General features: G+C 52.1%; 1 protein-coding gene across 3 annotated transcripts in view; it reads right to left on the bottom strand.

Moving 5' to 3' along the window:
* TDRD9 (tudor domain containing 9) overlaps positions 1-20,241 on the bottom strand; it is a 108,006-nt gene that overhangs the window by 28,594 nt on the left and 59,171 nt on the right. For all 3 annotated transcript variants that reach the window (XR_006344494.1, XM_043922415.1, XM_043922414.1), the window contains exons 19-32: positions 19,980-20,024; positions 17,398-17,451; positions 15,192-15,308; positions 13,883-13,990; positions 10,577-10,677; positions 8,952-9,125; positions 7,552-7,663; positions 6,262-6,474; positions 5,914-6,003; positions 5,211-5,471; positions 3,962-4,117; positions 2,960-3,030; positions 1,448-1,557; positions 953-1,049 (exon numbers count right to left, since the gene is read on the bottom strand). Coding sequence is in view for 2 of the 3 variants with exons in the window: in XM_043922415.1 (XP_043778350.1) it covers positions 953-1,049; positions 1,448-1,557; positions 2,960-3,030; positions 3,962-4,117; positions 5,211-5,471; positions 5,914-6,003; positions 6,262-6,474; positions 7,552-7,663; positions 8,952-9,125; positions 10,577-10,677; positions 13,883-13,990; positions 15,192-15,308; positions 17,398-17,451; positions 19,980-20,024 (1,709 nt within the window). In the remaining variant the exon portion in view is untranslated. The remainder of the gene's footprint in view (positions 1-952; positions 1,050-1,447; positions 1,558-2,959; positions 3,031-3,961; positions 4,118-5,210; positions 5,472-5,913; positions 6,004-6,261; positions 6,475-7,551; positions 7,664-8,951; positions 9,126-10,576; positions 10,678-13,882; positions 13,991-15,191; positions 15,309-17,397; positions 17,452-19,979; positions 20,025-20,241) is intronic.

Genomic DNA, 20,241 nt, shown 5'->3' with positions numbered 1-20,241 from the left:
GTGTATATATTTATCTAGGTGAACACTGAAAATAAATATACTGGTAATGTTCACTTTTTCCCCATACAGTATTTTTTTGTAAGTAGCATATGTTTCTATAGTAGGAGAAAAAGACATATAGTCATCATCATCATTTCTTAAAAAGCACTGTTTATCTGAGACGTGACAGCAGATTCTAAGCAGCCCTCACAGGAGGAGGGCTGAGTCGGCACAGGGCTACCTCCCCTGGACTCTCACCAGGAGGCTGGTCGATGGACCCGCATCCGCTCCCAGGAGAGGGGGACGGGGCACAAGCCACGGGCGCCAGCCCTCCTCAAGTGCACGCAGGCCTGCCTCAGTGTCTGGAGAGGTCGTCCGTCTCACCCTCCAGAATGTGGGCTCCCGAAGGCCCAGCCTCATTCCTTTCTTGCGTCCCCGCCACCCTGCAACCCAACAGAGCCCAGCAGGGCTGCCGCCTCGTGGTGGCCTGCGGACCCTGCTGTTCCAATGCAGGCCGTGCACCGGGCGGCGTCTCCGGGCGGCCTGCTGTCGCGCTCATCCTCACTCCGCCCCAGGGGCTCCGCCTGCTTCTCAGCTCACGGCCGGCAACGCGCAGGACACCACGGGTGTCCGCTGACGCCGCTGCCAGAGCACCTGGCGTGGCCTCCGGCCCCCTGGCTACGGACACGCCCCGCCGCAGCGCCCTCTGAGCCTCCGGTTCCCTCCCGAGTGTGTTCGCTGCTCTGTCACCGGGACCCGTGGGAGGCTGCGTGTCCTTGTCGGCCCGCTCAGCGTCCTGAACAGGATCAAGCGCAGCCCCACAAACCACGTGAACGCTTAAGTTGGGGGGCCCGCCGGCAGGCAGACCCACAGGGCGCCTTTCCGTCAGCGCTCTCTCCCGCGAGGACGCCCGCCTCCCCCACCGGTCCGCGTCCCACGGCGGCCTGGGGCCCAGGCTGCGAGCGCTCCCTACCTGAGCTCCATGACGGGGGCGAACAGCATGCTGAGGAGCGCGGGGAGGCCTGGGATGTGCGGCATCAGCGAGGTCTCCCGCAGCAGCATGGTGGACCCTGCGGACAGGCCCGGCGGGCGGCGGGCGGTCACCGCGGGCTCCGCGCCCTCCCTGTTCTCAGGCCGCCGCCCTGCGTGCGGTCCTCCCCACAGACGCCCGGCAGGGAGGGGCGCCCTGGTGCGGGTCCCCCAGCTCCGGGGGAACCCCGCCGCCTGAGGCCCTGGCTCTGATCCTGGTCTGTTGGTTACTCCTCCTCTCCTTTCTCCCCAGGCCAAGAGCTGAGATTCGCCCTCCCGTCTGGCCAAGATAACGGAAAGCATGGACCGCCAAGGAGTCCATCCCCGCGGCCCTGCGCAGGGAGCGGAAGGCTGGGACTCTCCGGCTCACAGGCGCAGCGCACAGCCGGGGGCGGGACGGGTGGGGGCGGGGTCAGGGCGGGCGGCGCCCCTCGCTCACCAGTCGTGTTCACCGAGAGGGAGGCGGCGACCAGCAGCCGCTGGTGCACATCCTCCGGGCTGTCGCTGATGATGACCGAGTTGATGCTTTCCTTCTCGATCCAGACGCACCTGGAAACAGAGCTGTCAGGAGAGGCGGCCCCTCCACGAGGCAGCGCCTGACACCAGACCAGGAGGAGCCACTTCAGATACAGGCCGATCCGCAAATGCAGCGAGCGACCTACCGCTGGGAGGCCACGGCCCGACGTCTCCACGAGTCTCCTCGCGCCGCAGTCCCAGCCACGCCCAGACCCACGTGCTGCCCCGGCCTGAACCTCCACATGCAGCCAGACCGCCGCCCGTGCTGCCCACCTGCCTCGGCCGCTGCCTGCGTCCCAGCAGGCTGTCCCTGGACACCCGCCTGGGGGAAGCCCGGCCTGGCCCACCTGCACCCTGCTCACAGCAGCCCAGCAGGGCCCCTCCATGCCTGCTCCTCCCAAACCTTCAAATCTAATTGCAGGGCAGCCTGTTGAGTCCACACCGAAAGCTCTCCTGAGCTTTCTGCTCCTCCTGCGGTGGACACAGTCCACGGTGACCCGCCTGGAGTGCAGAGGGAACGGCCTCCAGAGTCTCCTCTGTGCGGGCTCTGCACCCTCTCAAGTGCCCGCGGGGCTCCTGCTGCGAACGGGGGCTGAGCTCTGCGTCCCTCACAGGCTCTCGGGGACACGCGTGCTGCTGGTTCTGGGAGGAGACGCTGGCAAGCCAGGGCTTTCCCCTGCAGCCCAAGCAATCGTTTAAGATGCACAAAAGGACGCTTCGCACGCGTCTCCTGAGGAAATGCCTGCTGAGGCTCGGCGCCCGGCGCCTCCCAGCGGTCCTCGGCTCTCACTGCCCCTCCTCAGGGGAGCACTCGCTCCCCCTCCTCAAGGGAGCACTCACTCCCCCTCCTCAAGGGAGCACTCACGCCAGGCCCGGCCTGCACCCCCCCCCCCCCCAAGCAGCCTTCGCCCTGCCAGCACGACGCTCCTGGTCTTCACTCCTCCACACACTCCGGGTCTCGGACTTCTGAAACCCGACAGCCTTCTGAGTGTGGTCAGGGCGCTCTGAGACGCCTCCATGGTGTTCCATGAGCCCATCAAGGCCCGCACCAACCCACCGTGAAGTCAGAGGTTTGCTCTGTCGGCCGCTGTGCCTGCTGGACCCACAGCGGGGGGAGGGGGACGCCGCCTGTGCCGCGGTCACTGCTGCTCTCTCTAACCCCCCCCAGGACACGGCAGGCACGACAGACCTGCTGGACGAACGACGACGACGCCAAGAACAGAAATGACGAGGGCCCTGACGAAGCCCAGGTCTCAGCAGAACGGTTTTCACCTAAGAGAATGTGGGGCCCTCAGGTCTGGAGTGAGCGCACAGGCCGGAAGGACTTGGAAAAGGTAGCACGTTCCGAGAGGTTAGACATAGAAAAGCTTAGTTTCTGATAAGCCCTGTGAACAGAGGAGCAGAGAAAGACGCTTCGTGGCAATCTTAATCTTACCTGAATTTGGATATTCTGGTCAGACTATGACACTTCAGTTCGTAAGGGTTAAAAGGCCCATGAAGTACTGCCTGTACACACAAAACATACAAAATGTTACTAATATGTAAAATGTCACTTTACTTCCATTTTAAAAATCCAAAAGTCAGCTCACAGTTTAAAAGAAAGAAAAAAAGCTATGTCTTAGTCATAAGGTCTTGAAGATTTAATGGGGAAAAACGCCTTAAAAGGGGTACTCTTCTGGGATGCACCTGCTTCCATCAATGGTTTGCTAACCTTCATATTATGCATATAAAATACACACACACACACACATATATAAGATAGCCTTTGGTCAAGAAAAGGAAACACTGTCAAACACTTCTGTGAAAGGACTCTCTTCATTGCAGCAGTAGGTCTACGACCACACAGTCAAAGGCCAGGACAATAAAAGCAGAGTCCCTGACTGGGGTGAGGGGACACGCCCCAGCCAACCCTCCCCACCAAACGCCTCCATGGGATGAAGCTAAGCCCTGACGCTGGTTCTCCGAAGCCCACAGCCCTGCTCCCCTCCCTCTGACGAGCAAGCACTGGTCACTGTGACTGAAAACGCAGTCTGCCACTCAACTGCCTGGCTTTGTTGCAAAGCTCCCATCTATTCTGCCTCCTCGGAACTGTCTGAGAGGCTGCCTCCTGGGCTTGAGTCCTCAGAAAGTCCGCCAAATATAACAAACATAATCCTCAGCTTTCAGGCTGTGTAATTTTTTTCATATGGTGTCCCCTTTGGAAAGGTTGGCTTAAAAAAGAACCACTCAAAAAAAAAAAAAAAAGAACTAGTCAAACGCCCATCTCTATACTAAACTCTAGCTTTTTCTCATATTAGTACAGGCTCCACAGTGAGAGAAGTAACAACACTAAAAACCAAGAACAGAAAACCACCGTGACCTCCAGCTACAACGCAGCTTTCAGCTGTAGAGTATTCAAAGCTCTTAATTGTACTTTAGAACAACTCCTATAAATTACCTTGCAGTTCGGGTTACCCAGCTTATTGGAAGAAAAGCTCTCTAGCAAAATCCGGATCAGGTACTTTTCGTCTTCTTTCCCAGGAGATACCATGGACATGTCTGTCAGGTTTTCTACTGATTTGGAAAAGAGACCCTTGAGAACTTCGTGGCTTTGCTAAACAAAATAAGAAAAATTCATTTTGCTGAAAGGAAAACCAGTATAAAAAAATTTTATTCCAAACTAATCAAAGCATTTCATAGGCATGACCTTATCATTAGGTAACCTTTAGATCACTAAGATGTCAAAAGATAATTTATCGATTCAAACAAAAGAAGACAGAACTCACTAAAGGCTCAGTTCATTAGCCTTTACTACCTTTCAGTCAAAATGAAAGTTGCTCAGTTGTGTCTGACACTTTGCAACCCTGGACATATACAGTCCATGGAGTTCTCCAGGCCAGAACACTGGAGTGGGTCGCTTTTCCCTTCTCCAGGAGATCTTCCCAACCCAGGGAGTGAACCCAGGTCTCCCACATTGCAGGCGGACTCTACCAGCTGAGCCACAAGGGAAGCTTTCAGCCATCAGAGAATTGAAGAGTGACACAGGGTTTTTGTACACAAAATGTCAGCTTCACCCTGGGGCTGTGACCAGGACGCCTGGTGCATTTTCTCAAGTGGAAACACAAACCCAGCAGGCTCTATAGTGACGCTTTCCTGCTGGTTTGCCCCTGCCTCACCCAGTACCTCATCCCCAGCAGATGAGGTAGAAGGAACTACCTTCAACATGAACTTCAAAGTGACATCTCAAACTTCCAGATTAAGAAAGGCAGCTTCAGAAATGGTTTTGAAATAAACAGTTGAAAGACATTTTGAAATGTTTCAAACACTTGAAACAAATATTTTATAAAGGAATTATAAAATTCATTAGGGACATAAATCTTGGAATCCATTTTTTAAAAACTCCCCCCAAAAAGAACATTTTCACATCTAACTTTCGTTCCAAGAAGAAAAAAAAAAAAAAGACAGCTTCATAACCGGAAACCAACAAGAACAGTACCTGGCCACCAAATCACCTGGCCATCACGATTTGGTCTCAAAGAAAGCAGAAGACATTTAGGAAGGAACCACAGATCTCGACACGCTGATTGCTGTCCGGTTCTGCACCCCTTGAGGTCCTGAGAGCGGGCAAGGGCCCCCGTGCCTCACTCCCCATCCCGCCCACGGGTGCGTGCACACACACACGTGCGCCAGCCACAGGCAGCACGCACCTTGGACTCGTAGGGCTCCTCGGCCGGCTCGGCGTAGCCCTGCCCAATGAGGATGCCCCGTACGCTGACCGTGTCCTGCAGCCCCGAGGGGAGGTAGGCGTCCACGTGCAGGACACTGTGCACCACGGAAAAGACCTTCACCAGCAGGGTGCGGCCGCCGACCAGGGAGGAGAAGCGCCGGCCGGCCGCGCCGCTCCAGCGCTCCCCGCACACCAGACACTGGGCCGACGGGCGCATCTTGCAGATCTTGAACTCCAGGGCCTGCGGGACAGAGGGCAGGTCGGACGCTCAGCCCAGGCGCCACTCAAAGTAGCCCTGGGCAGGGGCTGCACCAGGGCCCGCCACAGATCCTGCCGGAAGCACGTCAGGGTGACCGAGGACGGCACAGGTAAAGTCACGTGGTTTCGCTAGTCGATGACAAAAACGCTTAGAATGACTTTTACAAAGCACAGGTGGGAAAGCATTAGAAACGTCACTAAGTTTGAAACCCTCCGTGTACTTTAGCTTGCTCCAGAAGCACTATTAGCAAAAACATCTACAGCAATATATTTTGGGGAAAAAGCAGAAACCAGACTTGGGGAGTACAAGAAAATGAGTGTCTTCCTGCTCTGGGTCTTGGCCCATCTGCAAGCTGAGGGGTGAGCCCTGACCTCCAAGACCCCTCCGGCTTCACACGCTCAGGACACAGGCGTGTCTCCCTCACCTGGAAGGGGAGCTCAAGAAACTGGCAGGGGATCTCCATGAGGACGCCCAGCGCCACGCGCGCTCTGTTCCCGTAGTCCACGAAGAACACCTGTAGGAGGCGGGGTGTGCGTCAGCGCGGCCCGGCCAGTAACCCGGACTCGGCCACCCCAGCCCGCCCCGCTCCTCGGGATTCCCAGGGACGGGGCGAATCCTCAGGTCACTGAGGCAAGGGACGTTCCGACTGGACCACTTCTCTAATTGTAACCATTTTATATTTACCTTCCACTTGAAAAGACAGAAGGCTTTCTGTCAACTGCTGTGAGTCTGTCTCATTTCCCGTTGCGAGATTTATTACAGAAAAACATACCTCGGCAGAATCTCCGGAAACATAGAGGACCTGTGCTCTGAAGTAGCTTTCCTTATCATTGTCAGCAAAGGGAGCCAGGCAGACCAGGTCTGGGTGGGGGTGGACAGGCAGGGGCACCAGCGTGAGGCGGTTTATCTCGGCGGTCAGCCTCTTCAGAAACTCCCAGTTCTTCTCATCAGTCCTGTACCCCCAGAAGTGTCCCACCTCAACCACCTAGAGGGGAGGAGGAGACGAACCCTGGAGAGGATCTCTGTCTAGAGGAACAGGCATGCCCGCTGCAGGCCTGACGTGCCACTCACCCCCCCCGCCCCCGCACTGCAGGTCACAAGCTACATTCCTTGGTACCCAGGTTCTCCAGGGTTTGAGTCACTGCTTATGATAAAAGGGGGGTTCCGGTCAAGTGAGGTGAGGGACTCAATGCAGGCTCTGGGGCCACATGAGATCAGGGCTGTTCCACCCTGGCCAGCCCCCAGGGTCCGCCAAGCCCACAGTGCCCCACGGGCTCTCTGGGCAAACACGCGGCCCCCGGAGCGGCGTGGGGTGGAGTGCGGACAGCCTCGCCTGCTGCCGCCACCACATGGCCCTGGTCGCGCCCCTGCAGCCCTCCAGTCGGCAGGAGGCCAGGCCGCTAAGGGGAGTCTCCCAGGGAAGGGGACCACGCGTTTGCCAGGAAGCCCGGGGCAATTTAACTTAAATTTTATTTTGAAGAAGCAAAAACTACACTCCAACAAATAATGCTGCCGATGCTAGCTTTGCCGATACAAACTGAATTACACAGGCAAACAGCACTGAGCCAGTAACATTTTACATACCTTATTGAACCTTATTGCTAAAACTGGTGTTTTTCAGCATTTCAAATGTACTAACATTTTAAAAACTAAACTTTGATTCTAGGATGAATATTTGTGTTTCATTTTGTGTTACAGCCACATTTCAATTCAATGAGTGAGAGTAATTCAAGCTCACCCAGACTGACTCCAGGTGACCTTTAACGATGCCCTTTAAATGATGCTAGTGTGATCCGTGAGGGTCCTTCACAGAGAGGTTTTTTCCGTAGTTGAGATACAGGACCACAAGGTCCATGGCTGGTCGAATTTGAGGATGAGAGGAGCCATGGACACAGAGGGCCGACCATAAGTTATCCGAGGACTCAAGGGTCCAGTGTGGGTGACCAAGCCACACAGGCTGTGTGCGCGTGCATCTCCACGCCCACTGTCCCGTGTGTTCAACGAGGCAATTCTAGACAAAGAGGACGGAAGAGCTCTGATGCCTGGGTCACACTGCTCTCACCTCTGTGACTTCGATCGTTAGCAGGAGGTCTGTGATGGTCCGCGATTTGTCCAGCGTGTTAAAGGAGACTTGCATAGGATCAACTGTCTGCTTCTGGAAGTCCACGTTCACCCTGTTAAGACACCACTTATCTTAAAAGGCAACAGAGGTGTTACAAAGAACACATGTATGTTTACATACATGAAGTTACTGCTTGAACTAGTCCACAGATACTACAAGAAAAGGTTTTAATAAAATACAGACAGTGATGACGAATCGCATCTCGCCTCAGACGAGAGACTCTGCGGTGTCCTGGGCTGCCCTGGGGCAGGCCGTGCGCCCCGCAGTCACACACCACCCTCTACAGACACATCCTAATGCTCAGGACTGTCGTGGAATTTCTGCCTTCAAGGATATAAAGTCTAATCTGGAAACTGCAAGGTCTCCTGACTCGCGGGTTCAGAGGTGAGTGACCCTTGACCTTTAGAAAACCATGAATCCACGCCTGTGTCATGTCACTAGAAAACACACATGTGGTTTAAACCCAAAGTTACCATCACCCCTTAAAGCAGTAACAGAGCAAATGCTAAAATGCAAGGAGATAGAACTAAAGTTTGATAAAAGGTTTCCTTTTTTTCCTAGTCATTTTATTCTTAAATGAAGAGGAAGGATGATGAGAGATCCTAACCCACCTCTTCCCAGTCCGCAGACCCGTGTGTTAAGTACGCGTGGCCCAGGCAGTCAGGCAGCAGGACGGGTGCATTCACATGGCCCCAGACTGGGCACGTCCAGCTGCCGCCCTGATGGAGCCAGGCCATCCCACGCCAGCCACACTTGGGGCCACACTTCCCTTCCTCCCCACCCCTCGACTTCCAGTCGGACACCTCGGGGGCTTACACGATGACCAAGAGAAAAGACACAGGACTGCAGCTCTGTGGGCGCAGCCCCGAAAGCGGCCCTCTGTCAGGGACGCCGAGGGCATTCAGGACGTTCCAAGAGGCGCAGAGCCGCCGCCTGCACGGCCGCGCCCTGGGCCAGGCAGACCCTCCGCCCTGCCCACCAGGAGGGGCGGCCCATGCCGGTGTCAGCTCCGCTAAGAACAAGGAAGACCCTCCTGTGCTCAAGAAAAGGAGCGACGGGAAGGAGGAAGAAAGGGGGCTGACACCAGGCTCGGGCCCCTCGGCCTAAATTGAAGATGACACAGTGATCCCGCCCACTCCCCCGGACAGCCCTGACGGGCGCCCAGCTGTCGCACAGACGCAAACGCTGAGGCTCAGAGAGGCCCAGGGCCGGTGCCGGCACACAGCAGCCCCCAGGCGGAGCTCGCAGCGTGCCCTTCAGCGCGGTGAGACAGCTGCTCAAACGCAGCGCTGGGGACACGCAGTCGGGGAGCGCCGTGCCCAGGGGCCTCCCGAGCCTACCGCGTGTTCCGGAGCTTGGAGACGGCCCCTCCTGGCACCTTCGCCTCAATCTCCTCCGCGGAGTGAACACTGAGGTCCAGGGACACTTTGCGCTGAGACATCTTGATGGCCATGTACACGGCAGGGAGCGTCTTAAACCTCTCTGTTGGATTGCGTGAAAACTCCACAAAGGCTCTGCTCCACAAATACAGATAAAAAATAAGCTTACGAGGCGTCTGAAACAGAAGTGTATGTTAATTTCTCTCAAACAGAAGTGTATGTTAAGTGTATGTTAATTTCTCTCAAGGTTTAGATATTTTCAGCTACACATCTCCTCAAAACTACCAGTAACTAACTTCTCAACACAGGGGTAATCAAGAAGATGTATTCAAGAGGAAACTACTCACTTAAAAGCAATAAAAATTACAATGACATACCATTAAATCAAAACCAAGCATCGTCCTCACGTATCATGCAGTATAATGTGAAATAAAGACCAACTTCAAGAGGAATGTTCAGCTAAGAAATCTTAATAGTCATCATTAGAACAAAGTGATAGGTCTGGGCTTTTTCTTTTTTATTGTAGAATAAAATGGAGAGAGAGAACCACACATCTGAGCGGCTCAGTGACCTTTCTGGTCCCCCACAACCATCCGGTTTATCACGTGATGCTGAAACACGCCCCCCTGCCCCCTCCAGTGTCCTGCTAGCCCACCCCGCCCTCTGCGGGTAAGAATCAAATATGCAGCATGGGTGCCTGCCAGGCACTCCCTGGAATAAAGGGGAAAACCCTCTCTCCACATTTGTTGGCGAATCAATGTCAAACCGCCCAGGTCAAGCATCACACTCAGAAACAGACTTGTAACCCTCCAAGTGCTGTCCCAGAGAGCACGAGCCTGGGGAAGCCAGGGCCCTGAGTTGGTAAGAGCAGCCCGCTCCCTCGTCCCGTCCACCCCCAGCCTCTCTGCAGCCCCTCCCCGTGGCACTGTCCCGCCTCAGCTCCCTTTCCACCCCCTCCACTGACCCCCACCTGCCCTGGGCTCCCTTCATGCACATCCATTCCACTCCCACCAGCTGTCTCTAGAAGGCACCCAGGTCTCTCCTTACACATCATTTCTTTCAAATACTCTAGACCACAATTCCATGATTCTCCTCTTCCCTGAGTGTTCCCAACTCAAGAGGTGGAACAGGCCGAGCCCGCGACACCCCCACCTTCCTCCCAGCCTCCTCCCGTTCCCTCCCCTCGGTGGCTCCTCGCTCCTTGTCCCCCAGGTTCTAAATGACTGAAGCAGACAGTCTCCTGGGGGCATCTCTGGCAGCCGGCCCACCTGTGAAATCTCAGCCACACACAGCCCAGTGCAGCGCACCCCCTGAGCGCCAGCCTGCACCCCTCACACTGCTAAACACCCTGGGCGTCAGACCCGGGACCACACAGCTCGGCTCCTTTAGGAGGAACTCGGCTGAGAGGACACACTGCTCCTGACAACGACATGAACCACAGCTACGCTACGCTTCGAGAGCTGTCCACAGCGGCCCTCTGATGACCCATCCTCCCACACGCCCAGTTTCAAGAACCAGCCCCTGTAAAGAGGAAAATCTCACGGCTCTTTCGTAATTGCAGTGGGTTACAAAAGTAGAGCACTTACTTTGCCCCGTCAAACACAATGGACTTGACTTGGCCACACTGTCTGAAGAGAGACTGCAGCTGCTGGTGGTAGAGAAATCCATACGGAGGGATATGCTTCAGCTGCAAAACACGGCAGGCATTAGCAGGGGCGGACCCAGAGCCCCCGAGAGTCACCGCGTTCATAGAGCAGAGCGCGCCGTCTCTAACCAGAGAGGCGGGTCCCACAGCAGGGCGCTGCAGGACGAACGACTTCTATGGGTAAGTAAGAACTAAGCTTTAATAATACACGCTAAACAAAGGCTAACTCTTCCGCATTGTTCAGTCGCTCAGTCGTGTCCGATTCTTTGCAACCCCATGGACTGCAGCACTCCAGGCTTTCCTGTCCTTCACACCATCTCCTGGAGCTGGCTCAAACTCATGTCCATCAAGTTGGTGATGCCATCCAACCATCTCATCCTCTGTCGTCCCCTTCTCCTCCTGCCCTCAATCTTTCCCAGCATCAGGGTCTTTTCAAATGAGTCAGCTCTTTGCATCAGGTGGCCAAAGTTGGAGTTTCAGCTTCAGCATCAGTCCTTCTAATGAATATTCAGGACTGATTTCCTTTAGGATTGACTGGTTGGACCTCCCTGCAGTCCAAGGGACTCCCAAAAGTCTTCTCCAACCACAGTTCAAAAGCATCAATACTTTGACACTCAGCCTTCTTTATGTTCCAACTCTCACATCCCCATACATGACTACTGGAAAAACCACAGCTTTGACTAGACAGACCTTTGTTGGTAAAGTAATGCCTCTGGCTTTTTAATATGCTGGCTAAGTTGGTCATAACTTTTCTTCCAAGGATCAAACGTCTTTTAATTTCATGGCTGCAGTCACCAACTGCAGTGATTTTGGAGCCCAAGAAAAGGAACTCTCTCACTGCTTTCATTGTTTCCCCATCTATTTGCCATGAAGTGACGGGACCAGATGCCATGATCTTGGTTTTTTCAATGTTGGGTTTTAAGCCAGTTTTTTCACTCTCCTCTTTCATCTTCATCAAGAGGCTCTTCAGTTCTTCTTCGCTCTCTGTCATAAGGGTGGTGTCATCTGCATATCTGAGGTTATTGACATTTCTCCTGACAATCTTGATTCTAGCTTGTGTTTCATGCAGCCCAGCGTTTCTCATGATGTACTCTGCATAGAAGTTAAATAAGCAGGGTGACAATACACAGCCTTGACGGACTCCTTTCCCAATTTGGAACCAGTCTGTTCTTCCATGTCTGGTTGTAACTGTTGCTTCTTGACCTGCATACAGACTTCTCAGGAGGCAGGTCAGGTGGTCTGATGTTTCCATCTCATCAGTTTGTTTTGACACACACAGTCAAAAGCTTTAGCGTAGTCAATGAAGCGGATGTTTTTCTGGAACTCTCTGGCTTTTTCTCTGATCCAACAGATGTTGGCAATTTGATCTCTGGTTCCTCTGCTCTTTGTAAATCCAGCTTGTGTATCTGAAAGTTCTCGGTTCAAGGACTGTTGAAACCTAGCTTGGAGAATTTTGAGCATAATCTTGCTAGCATGTGAAATGAGTGCAATTGTGCAGTAATCTGAACTTTCTTTGGCATTGTCCTTCTTTGGGATTGGAATGAAAACTGATTCTTTCTCATTAAAATAGCCCAAAAGTCCAATATACAGAAGTTAAGACTTCATTCTATCTTAAAATAACAGAGCAGCCCATGTATCTTTGTCAAACATGGTATGCCTACGCAGGCAGTGGTGGGAATGCAGACGCCCCTGAGAGGCAGGAATGGGTCCTCCTCGCGCAGGCAGCACCCAACCAGGAGGCGCTGGGCAACCCCTCCCTGCCTCTCCCCGCTCCGCCCCCTCCCACACCCACCCTGCCCTCCCCGCAGGGCCATCTGGGCTCTGAGCTCCGGCTCTGGTGTGAAACCTGGAGCCCGTGCCCCGCGCCCAGCACAACCCCACAAGAGGCAGCAGGCAGTAAACAGCAAGGGCCGTGGACTCGGGTCTGCGTTCAGTCCTGGCTCGTTCAATCTCTTTAGGCAAGTCACAGAGCCACCCTCGGACCCCCCCAGCCACATCATGAATTAAGGGTGATGATAAATCTCTCACTCGAAGGGCAAAATGCAAAGGAAAATGAGCAAAAAGCACCTAGCAAAGGCGCTCTCGGAGGACAAGCAATTCGTCCACACGGGTACAAACTGGGCTGTTACGAAGCATGCGGGAGGGAACTCTGGCCGCAGAGCGCGCGGCGGATAGGCCGCCCGGCGGCTGAAGGAAGCAGGCAGAGGGCAGGGAACTCTGGCCGCAGAGCACGCGGCGGACGGGCCGCCCGGCTGCTAAAGGAGGCAGGCACAGTCCAACATCCAAAGACGCGCCGCGGGGTCCTCCCCCAGTGCACAGGGGAGGGGAGGCCGCCGCCCAGAGATCACAGCCATCAGGATGGGCAGAGGCCCAGCCAGGCTTCCCCAACCGCGAGGCAGAGCGGGCCAAAGTGCGGAGCTCCCCCGAGACACCTCCCCCCGCCCGTGTGAACTCCGCTTCTTCAGTACCAGGGTGATGGGCCCAGCAGGGGGAGGAGAAGCTGCAGTGCTGGCAGGCTCACTACCTGCCCGGAGCCTTGCCAGGTCTCTGCACCCCCTTTATTAGATGCAGCTGATGACGCAAGAGTCCACGAAAGCCCAACTCCCAAATGCTTTATTTCAGCTGCCGACCTTGAAGTCACCCTGGGCTCAGGTTTGATTAAACACAGGGTCCACCAACATTGATCCAGTGGTGAGTGCTGTGACTGACCATCAGATTCGCCCAAAGCTCACATTATTTAAACACTGATTTTCAGGCCACACTTGCTAGTTCAGATTCTGTGGCACGGGCCTCAAGCCTGAATTTCAAAATAAACACACACTCTAGACGATTCTGTTATGTGTGAATGGGGATCAGAGTTTAAATCGCAGTACAAAGCTGCCAACCAAATAACCCTTCACGCTTTGCGTAAAACGAAGTTAGCTATTAACTGCGTGCTCTTAAACTTATGGAGAAGTATCTTAAAGCCTTCAAAACAAGACGAAGCAGGCAAGGTTGGCCTTGAATACTTCACTCCACAAGGCTTTCTCTCTTAAGGCCAGGTCTATGAGACAGGAACCAGTGAAGGCATGTGAAAAGGTGAGACAAGCCATGAAATTCACTTTAGGGGGAAAAAAATCCACTAAGCATTTATACAGACACAGAGGGGAAATAAAATGTTCCGTATCAGCCACACTGGACTGATGTCTGTCTGAAGACCAGGCGCCCGGTCTCCCCCAGGGAAGGCCGCCCCCCTGCCTCCACCTACCACGACGGTTGTCTTCGGGTCTTTGCCCGCCAGCTCCCTCATGGCTATCTCTTCGTCAGGCTGCCCGAAAGTAAAGTAATTCGGATAAAAAGCACCTGCCAACACAACCTGGAAGACAGACGTATTTTCATGAAGTAACAGCAAGATTTTATCACATTGTCTCATTAATACACTAATCTCATCCCAGAATGACATCCATAATATAAGAGATGAGTTAATATTTTTTTTAAAAAACCTGGGCCTTTAATCAATCAAGCAGAAAGTCACGATTCTGGTTACTTCCCCGTAACAGAAACACATTCTACAAGATCATTCCTCCAAGGAGCCTGACTATTTCTCAGAATGAGGTTTAGGGACTTCCCTGGCAGTCCAGTAATTAAGATTCCACTCTCCAAATCCAGGGCACACAGGTTAGATCCCTGGTTGGGGAACTAAGATCCCACCAGCCACATAGTGCAGCTAGAAAAAAGAACGAGGTTTAGAAAACAGTGGTGAGTTGAACGAGGACACGAATGGCTGCACACACAGGGCCCCGGGGGCCGGCCGGCATTTTCTACCTTGTCCTCGACATACTTCCTCCCCTGGGTCAGGCCTTCTCCAAAATGTTCAGGTAAAGTTACAATTGGGGCACACAGATTCAGGGCACCAGGCCTGCCTTCAATGTTCACTTCCAAAAAGCACTCTGCAAAGAGCCACTTCTTCAGTTAAAAACATGCCATTTGAAACAAACACCCAAGGAAGACTCTTCCAACCTTAAAGTAACTTGACATCCGTTTCCCAGCAGCCCCCAGGTTACAGGATCCCAACTCTGTATGTGTCAGCCAACACACGGGTGCAGGACAAGACCGTCTCCTCCCCTGAGCCCTGAGTTAGAAACACTGGTTGCCTTTCCAAGATACACTTCCCTCTACACAAGCCTAGAAGGCTCCAACCAACAAGGGAATCTGATCATGGCCTCCAAAGTTAATATAACTTTTCAATGCAAGGTAAAAGCAACGTAATATTAACAATAATTTTACTTTCTTAAAAGCCAAAATAAAAGGATCTCTCTGGAAGCAGTAAAGACAGCAGTCTTCAGAAACACTCCTCCAGAGATCAGAACTGGGTCTGGATCATCAACTCAGTGACACAGAAAACCTAAACGCAAGAGCAGAGTGTTTCCTGTTCTCCAGCAGAGCATGAACACTGCACATCTAGGCTCTCCTGTGAGATACAACTCGTATCAGAAGAGGGGAGCAAGCACTTTCACACCCGTGAGACCAAAGGAGCAGGAGGAACCAGGAAAAGGCATGCGGGCACTCCCACGTACCTGCAGGATGAATCTCTGCTTGTGGGGGTACTCCTGGTCCATGACAGGCCGCCGCGAGCCAACATACATGTTGAACTGTGAGATCCTCGTCTTCAGCTCTTCATATAACTCAGCCACCTAAGAAAAACACATTGGGAGATGGTGTCTCCAGGTGACCATGCTCTTCAGGATATTGGGAACACTAGAAAAGGAGTACACACCGGGAAACATTAGTGCACCTACGGGTGAAACACTGCAGCTGCTGAGAACCAGTGCTCAAGACTGATTAACCAGGGGTGGAAGGGACACACAACAGTGTCACAAACGACAGGACGGAGCTCTAAGTGCGTCGCAATCCCAGCTCACACACACACGGGAGACCACTGCAGACGCACACGCCGCCACCTACCACCTCAGGGGAGCAGGACACCCTGACCACAGCCCTTGCTTTAAGTCCTTGAAACACTTCCAAAACCTCCTGCCATAAACATGTACTGCTTTGTGATTAAAAACAATGGCTACACAGTCACCCTGAACAAAAAAACCTCTTTAGTTTCAACAGAATCATTTCACATAAAATGATTTCACCACACTTCAAATGTATACACACAAGAATACACAAATCCAAACACCTATGAACGCGTCATAAATTAACTTAGCACAAAATTATCTCAGTAAGTGACAAGAAGGAAAAAAACTATACAAGCCACAGTTGTAAACGTAGCTGGAAAAAAACTACGAAAAAGAATGGTAAGGATGGAAACTCTTAGAAGTCCTGACCTATGAGAAGAGGAGGAGAGCCTGGGGACACAGCAGGAAGGGCCCAGCCTGGCCCCTTTCACACTCACTACTGAAATCACCCAGAAGGCTGCAGGAAATACAGCTTGTCTAATTAAAAACCGATTTAAAATTATGCAACTCACTTTTTCTGCCCAAAATGCAATAAAAATCAAAATATTAACAATAAAACAAGATACCTAAAGATATTTCTTTCTGCCTAGAAACTCTAACATTCTTCTAAAAGACCCTGAATCAAGCAGGAAGCCAACAGAGAAATAAGCCTCAGATGGGGATAGCAGAGAGCTCCCTATAGCTGGGAGGGAACGTGCATCCCCACATGGATGTCAAAGACCAATGGACTCAAACCACTCACAAGAAAACTCACAGCTTTTTTTTTTTTTTTTGAAAACTCACAGCTTCAACCACTGTTAATTACAAAGACTGAAAGTGCATCCCACTCCAATATTCTTGCCTGGGACATCCCATGGGCAGAGGAGCCTGGCAGGCTACAGTCCATGGGGTCTCAAAAGAGTCAGACAAGACTTAGAAAGACTGAAAGTGATAATAAGTTAAATTCTCATCTCAGTAACACTAAAAAAGTAAACCAGAGAAAAACTAAATTAATGGAAAAAAAGCCAAAGTCAATCCATTGAAATCTTTCACCTTTCCTCTCCCCCAAAATACTTGCACAGTAAAACTGTCAAATCAAACCAGGAGTAAGTTCTCTGATAATACAATAAAGCAGACACAGCGTCTTGCAAACTGGTGCAGTAAAGGACCGATGTCAGCAGGCCCAGCTGGCCACGCCCTAGACGTTCCGAAGGAAGGTCTGGCTCTGGGCAGCTCACTTCCGGGTCCCTGGCATATCCTGCCTCGTTCGAGCGTCTTTGTTCAGCTGAGGCCTTGATTGCAACAAGCAGTTCATGGAGCAACGTGACATCGTGGGGGCGGGGGGCAAGGGGCCTGGGCCACATGGTATCAGTGTGACCTTCGGAGGTGCTGAAAACTAAGGCAAGTAAGGTCAACCAGAGGAGCACCCCCTGACCATGCAACCAACCCCCAACACAAGCTTGCACGCCAAGGCTCCGCGAGCCCCCCTGGTCCGCAGAGGCTCCTGCCGGCTGTCGGCACCCGTGCTGCCCAGGAGGCCCTGCCGCGAGAGGTCAACTGCGGGCGGGGAAGGTCTCTCCCGGCTCCTCCCCACCCGCCTTGCGCCTTTGCTGATCTTCACCCGTGTCCTTCAGCTGTAACAAACTCTAACTGTGATTGCAGCACACAGATTCTACTAAGGCTGGACACAGGATGCACTTCCCGGAAGGCTCACTGCTGCCCAAGGGGGTCGCGAAGAGCCCCACATGGCTGAGCAACTAAGCAGAGCGCAGCACCCTGGGCGCTGCGGGCACTTGACAACGGCGCCTTTACCTGCGTTCACAGAATACACACTTACCTCTCTGATTCTCTTGATCTGAATGTAATTTAACCGTCCCCACTCAAGTTCATCCTTTAAATACACAAAAGCACAACACTCAATATTAATGTAACAAACGAGGACTGACACACCCCCTGTAACACACGTATCTCACCAGGAGGAGTACAACCCAACGGGAAGCACAGGCTGACTCAGTTCAGACGCTCAGTCGTGTCTGACTCTGTGACCCCATGGATGGCAGCACGCCAGGCTTCCCTGTCCATCACCAACTCCTGGAGCTTGCTCAAACTCATGTCCATCGAGTCGGTGATGCCATCCAGCCATCTCACCCTCTGTCGTCCCCCTCTTCTCCTGCCTTCAATCTTCCCCAGCGTCAGGGTATTTTCCAATGAGTCAGCTCTTCGCATCAGGTGGCCAAAGTATTGGAGTTTCATCTTCAGCATCAGTCCTTCCAATGAATATTCAGGACTGATCTCCTTCAGGATTGACTGGTTGGATCTCCTTGCAGTCCAAGGGACTCTCAAGAGTCTTCTCCAACACCACAGTTCAAAAACATCAATGCTTTAGTGCTCAGCTTTCTCTGTGGTCCAACTCTAACATCCATACACGACTACTGGAAAAATCACACCTTTGACGATACAGACCTTTCTTGGTAATGTCTCTGCTTTTTAATATGCTATCTAGGTTGGTCATAGCTTTTCTTCCAAGAAGCAAGCAACTTTTAATTTCATGGCTGTAGTCACCATCTGCAGTGATTTTGGAGCCCAAGAAGATAAAGTCTGTCACTGTTTCCTTCCTTTCCCCATCTATTCACCATGAAGTGATGGGACTGGATGCCATGATCTTCGTTTTTTGAATGTTGAGCTTTAAGCCAGCTTTTTCACTTTCCTCTTTCATCTTCATCAACAGGTTCTTTAGTTCTTCTTTGCTTTCTGCTACAAGGGTGGTGTTATCTGCATATCTGAGGTTATTGATATTTCTCCCGGCAATCTTGATTCTAGCTTGTACTTCATCCAGCCTGGCATTTTGCATGATGTACTCTGCATGTAAGTTAAATAAGCAGGGTGACAATATACAGCCTTGATGTACTCTCTTCCCAATTTGGAACCAGTCTGTTCTTCCATGTCCGGTTCTAACTGTTGCTTCTTGACCCGCACACAAATTTCTCAGGAGGCAGGTCAGGTGGTCTGGGATTCTCATCTCTTTAAGAATTTTCCTGTTTGTTGTGATCCACACTGTCAAAGGCATTAGTGTAGTCAATGAAACAGATGTCTTTCTGAAATTCTCTTGCTCTTTCTATGATCCAATGGACATTGGCAATTTGATCTCTGGTTCCTCTGTCTTGTCTAAATACAGCTTGTACATCTGGAAGTTCTCAGTTCATGTACTGTCAAAACCCAGCTTGGAGAATTTTGAGCATTACTTGCTAGCGTGTGAGATGAGTGCAATTGTGCAGTAGTTTGAGCATTCCTTAGCATTACCTTTCTTTGGGATGGGAGTGAAAACTGACCTTTTCCAGTCCTGTGGCCACTGCTGAGTTTTCCAAATCTGCTGGCATATTGAGTACAGCACTTTCACAGCATCATCTTTTAGGATTTGAAACAGCTCAGCTGGAATTCCATCACCTCTACTAGCTTTGTTCATAGAGATACTTCCTAAGGCCCACTTGACTTTGCATTCCGGGATGTCTGACTCTAGGTGAGTGATCACAGCACTGCGGTTATCTGGGTCATTAAGATCTTTCTTGTACAGTTCTTCTGTGTATTCTTGCCACTTCTTCTTAACCGCTTCTGCTTCTGTCAGGTCCTTACTGTTTCTGTCCTTTATTGAGCCCATCTTTGCATGAAACGTTCCCTTGCTATCTCTGATTTTCTTGAAGAGATCTCTAGTCTTTCCCATTCTAATGTTTTCCTCTTATTTCTTTGCATTGATCACTTAACAAAGCTTTCTTATCTTTCCTTGCTATTCTTTGGAACTCTGCATTCAGATGGACTTATCTTTCATTTTGTCCTTTGCCTTTCGCTTCTCCTCTTCTCTCAGATATTTCTAAAGCATCCTCAGACAACCATTTTGCCTTTTTGCATTTATTCCTCTTGGGCTGACTGTCTACACAGTGGCTTTCATGAGTAACTCAGGCAGTCACTCTAAGAATGCATCTGAGCACGGCAAATTTACACACACAGACCTGCCAGCAACCCTTTCAAACACACTCAGTTTAGAAGAACAAAACCTGACCACGCCCACCCCCAAAAAACAAAGGCTAATAAGTTGGTTTCTTCCAAGCCCACTCTGGGACACAGGGCTGCAGCAGCAGACGGAAAGCCTCGAGCCCCACTGCTCCGAGCAGCAGCCCAGGCCCGGCCCTCAGGCTGTGGTCCCAGCAGCTGCCGGGGCTCCTGACAAGGAAGGGTCACCGCTCTCGGAAGCAGGCAGCAGGCAGCGCGGCTGCACGCAGGCCCCGCCGCCTCCGGGAGCCGGCCGCTCCGCTCAGGCCGGGCACTGCCAGTTCGCACACGGCGATGAGGCTGAGCGAGGGGGGCCCGGGCAGCTTCCGGGGCGCCGGCGGTCTCAGCAGAGAAACTCAGGGAACAGCCACTGACCTTTGGGTGCCGCAGCTCCCCTCTCTGCCTGCAGGTCTGCCATGCCTGCAAAGAAACCATCGGGCTCAAAATTCTTCCCCGACCACAGACAACTTACAGATTTATTGTTTCTTTTTTAAAATTATCAAAGGATGATAACACATTTTCAGGAGACTTGGAAAATACAGAGCAAAGTTAACATACAGTTCTACTATATACTAAAATTATTCTTTTACGTGGGTGAATTAGTATTTTTAGTTGGGAGGTTTTTTTCGATCAACTT

The sequence above is a fragment of the Cervus elaphus genome, chromosome 13, assembly GCF_910594005.1.
Source record: "Cervus elaphus chromosome 13, mCerEla1.1, whole genome shotgun sequence".
NCBI classification, from domain to species: domain Eukaryota; kingdom Metazoa; phylum Chordata; class Mammalia; order Artiodactyla; family Cervidae; genus Cervus; species Cervus elaphus.
This window is presented reverse-complemented; position numbering and strand designations above follow the sequence as displayed.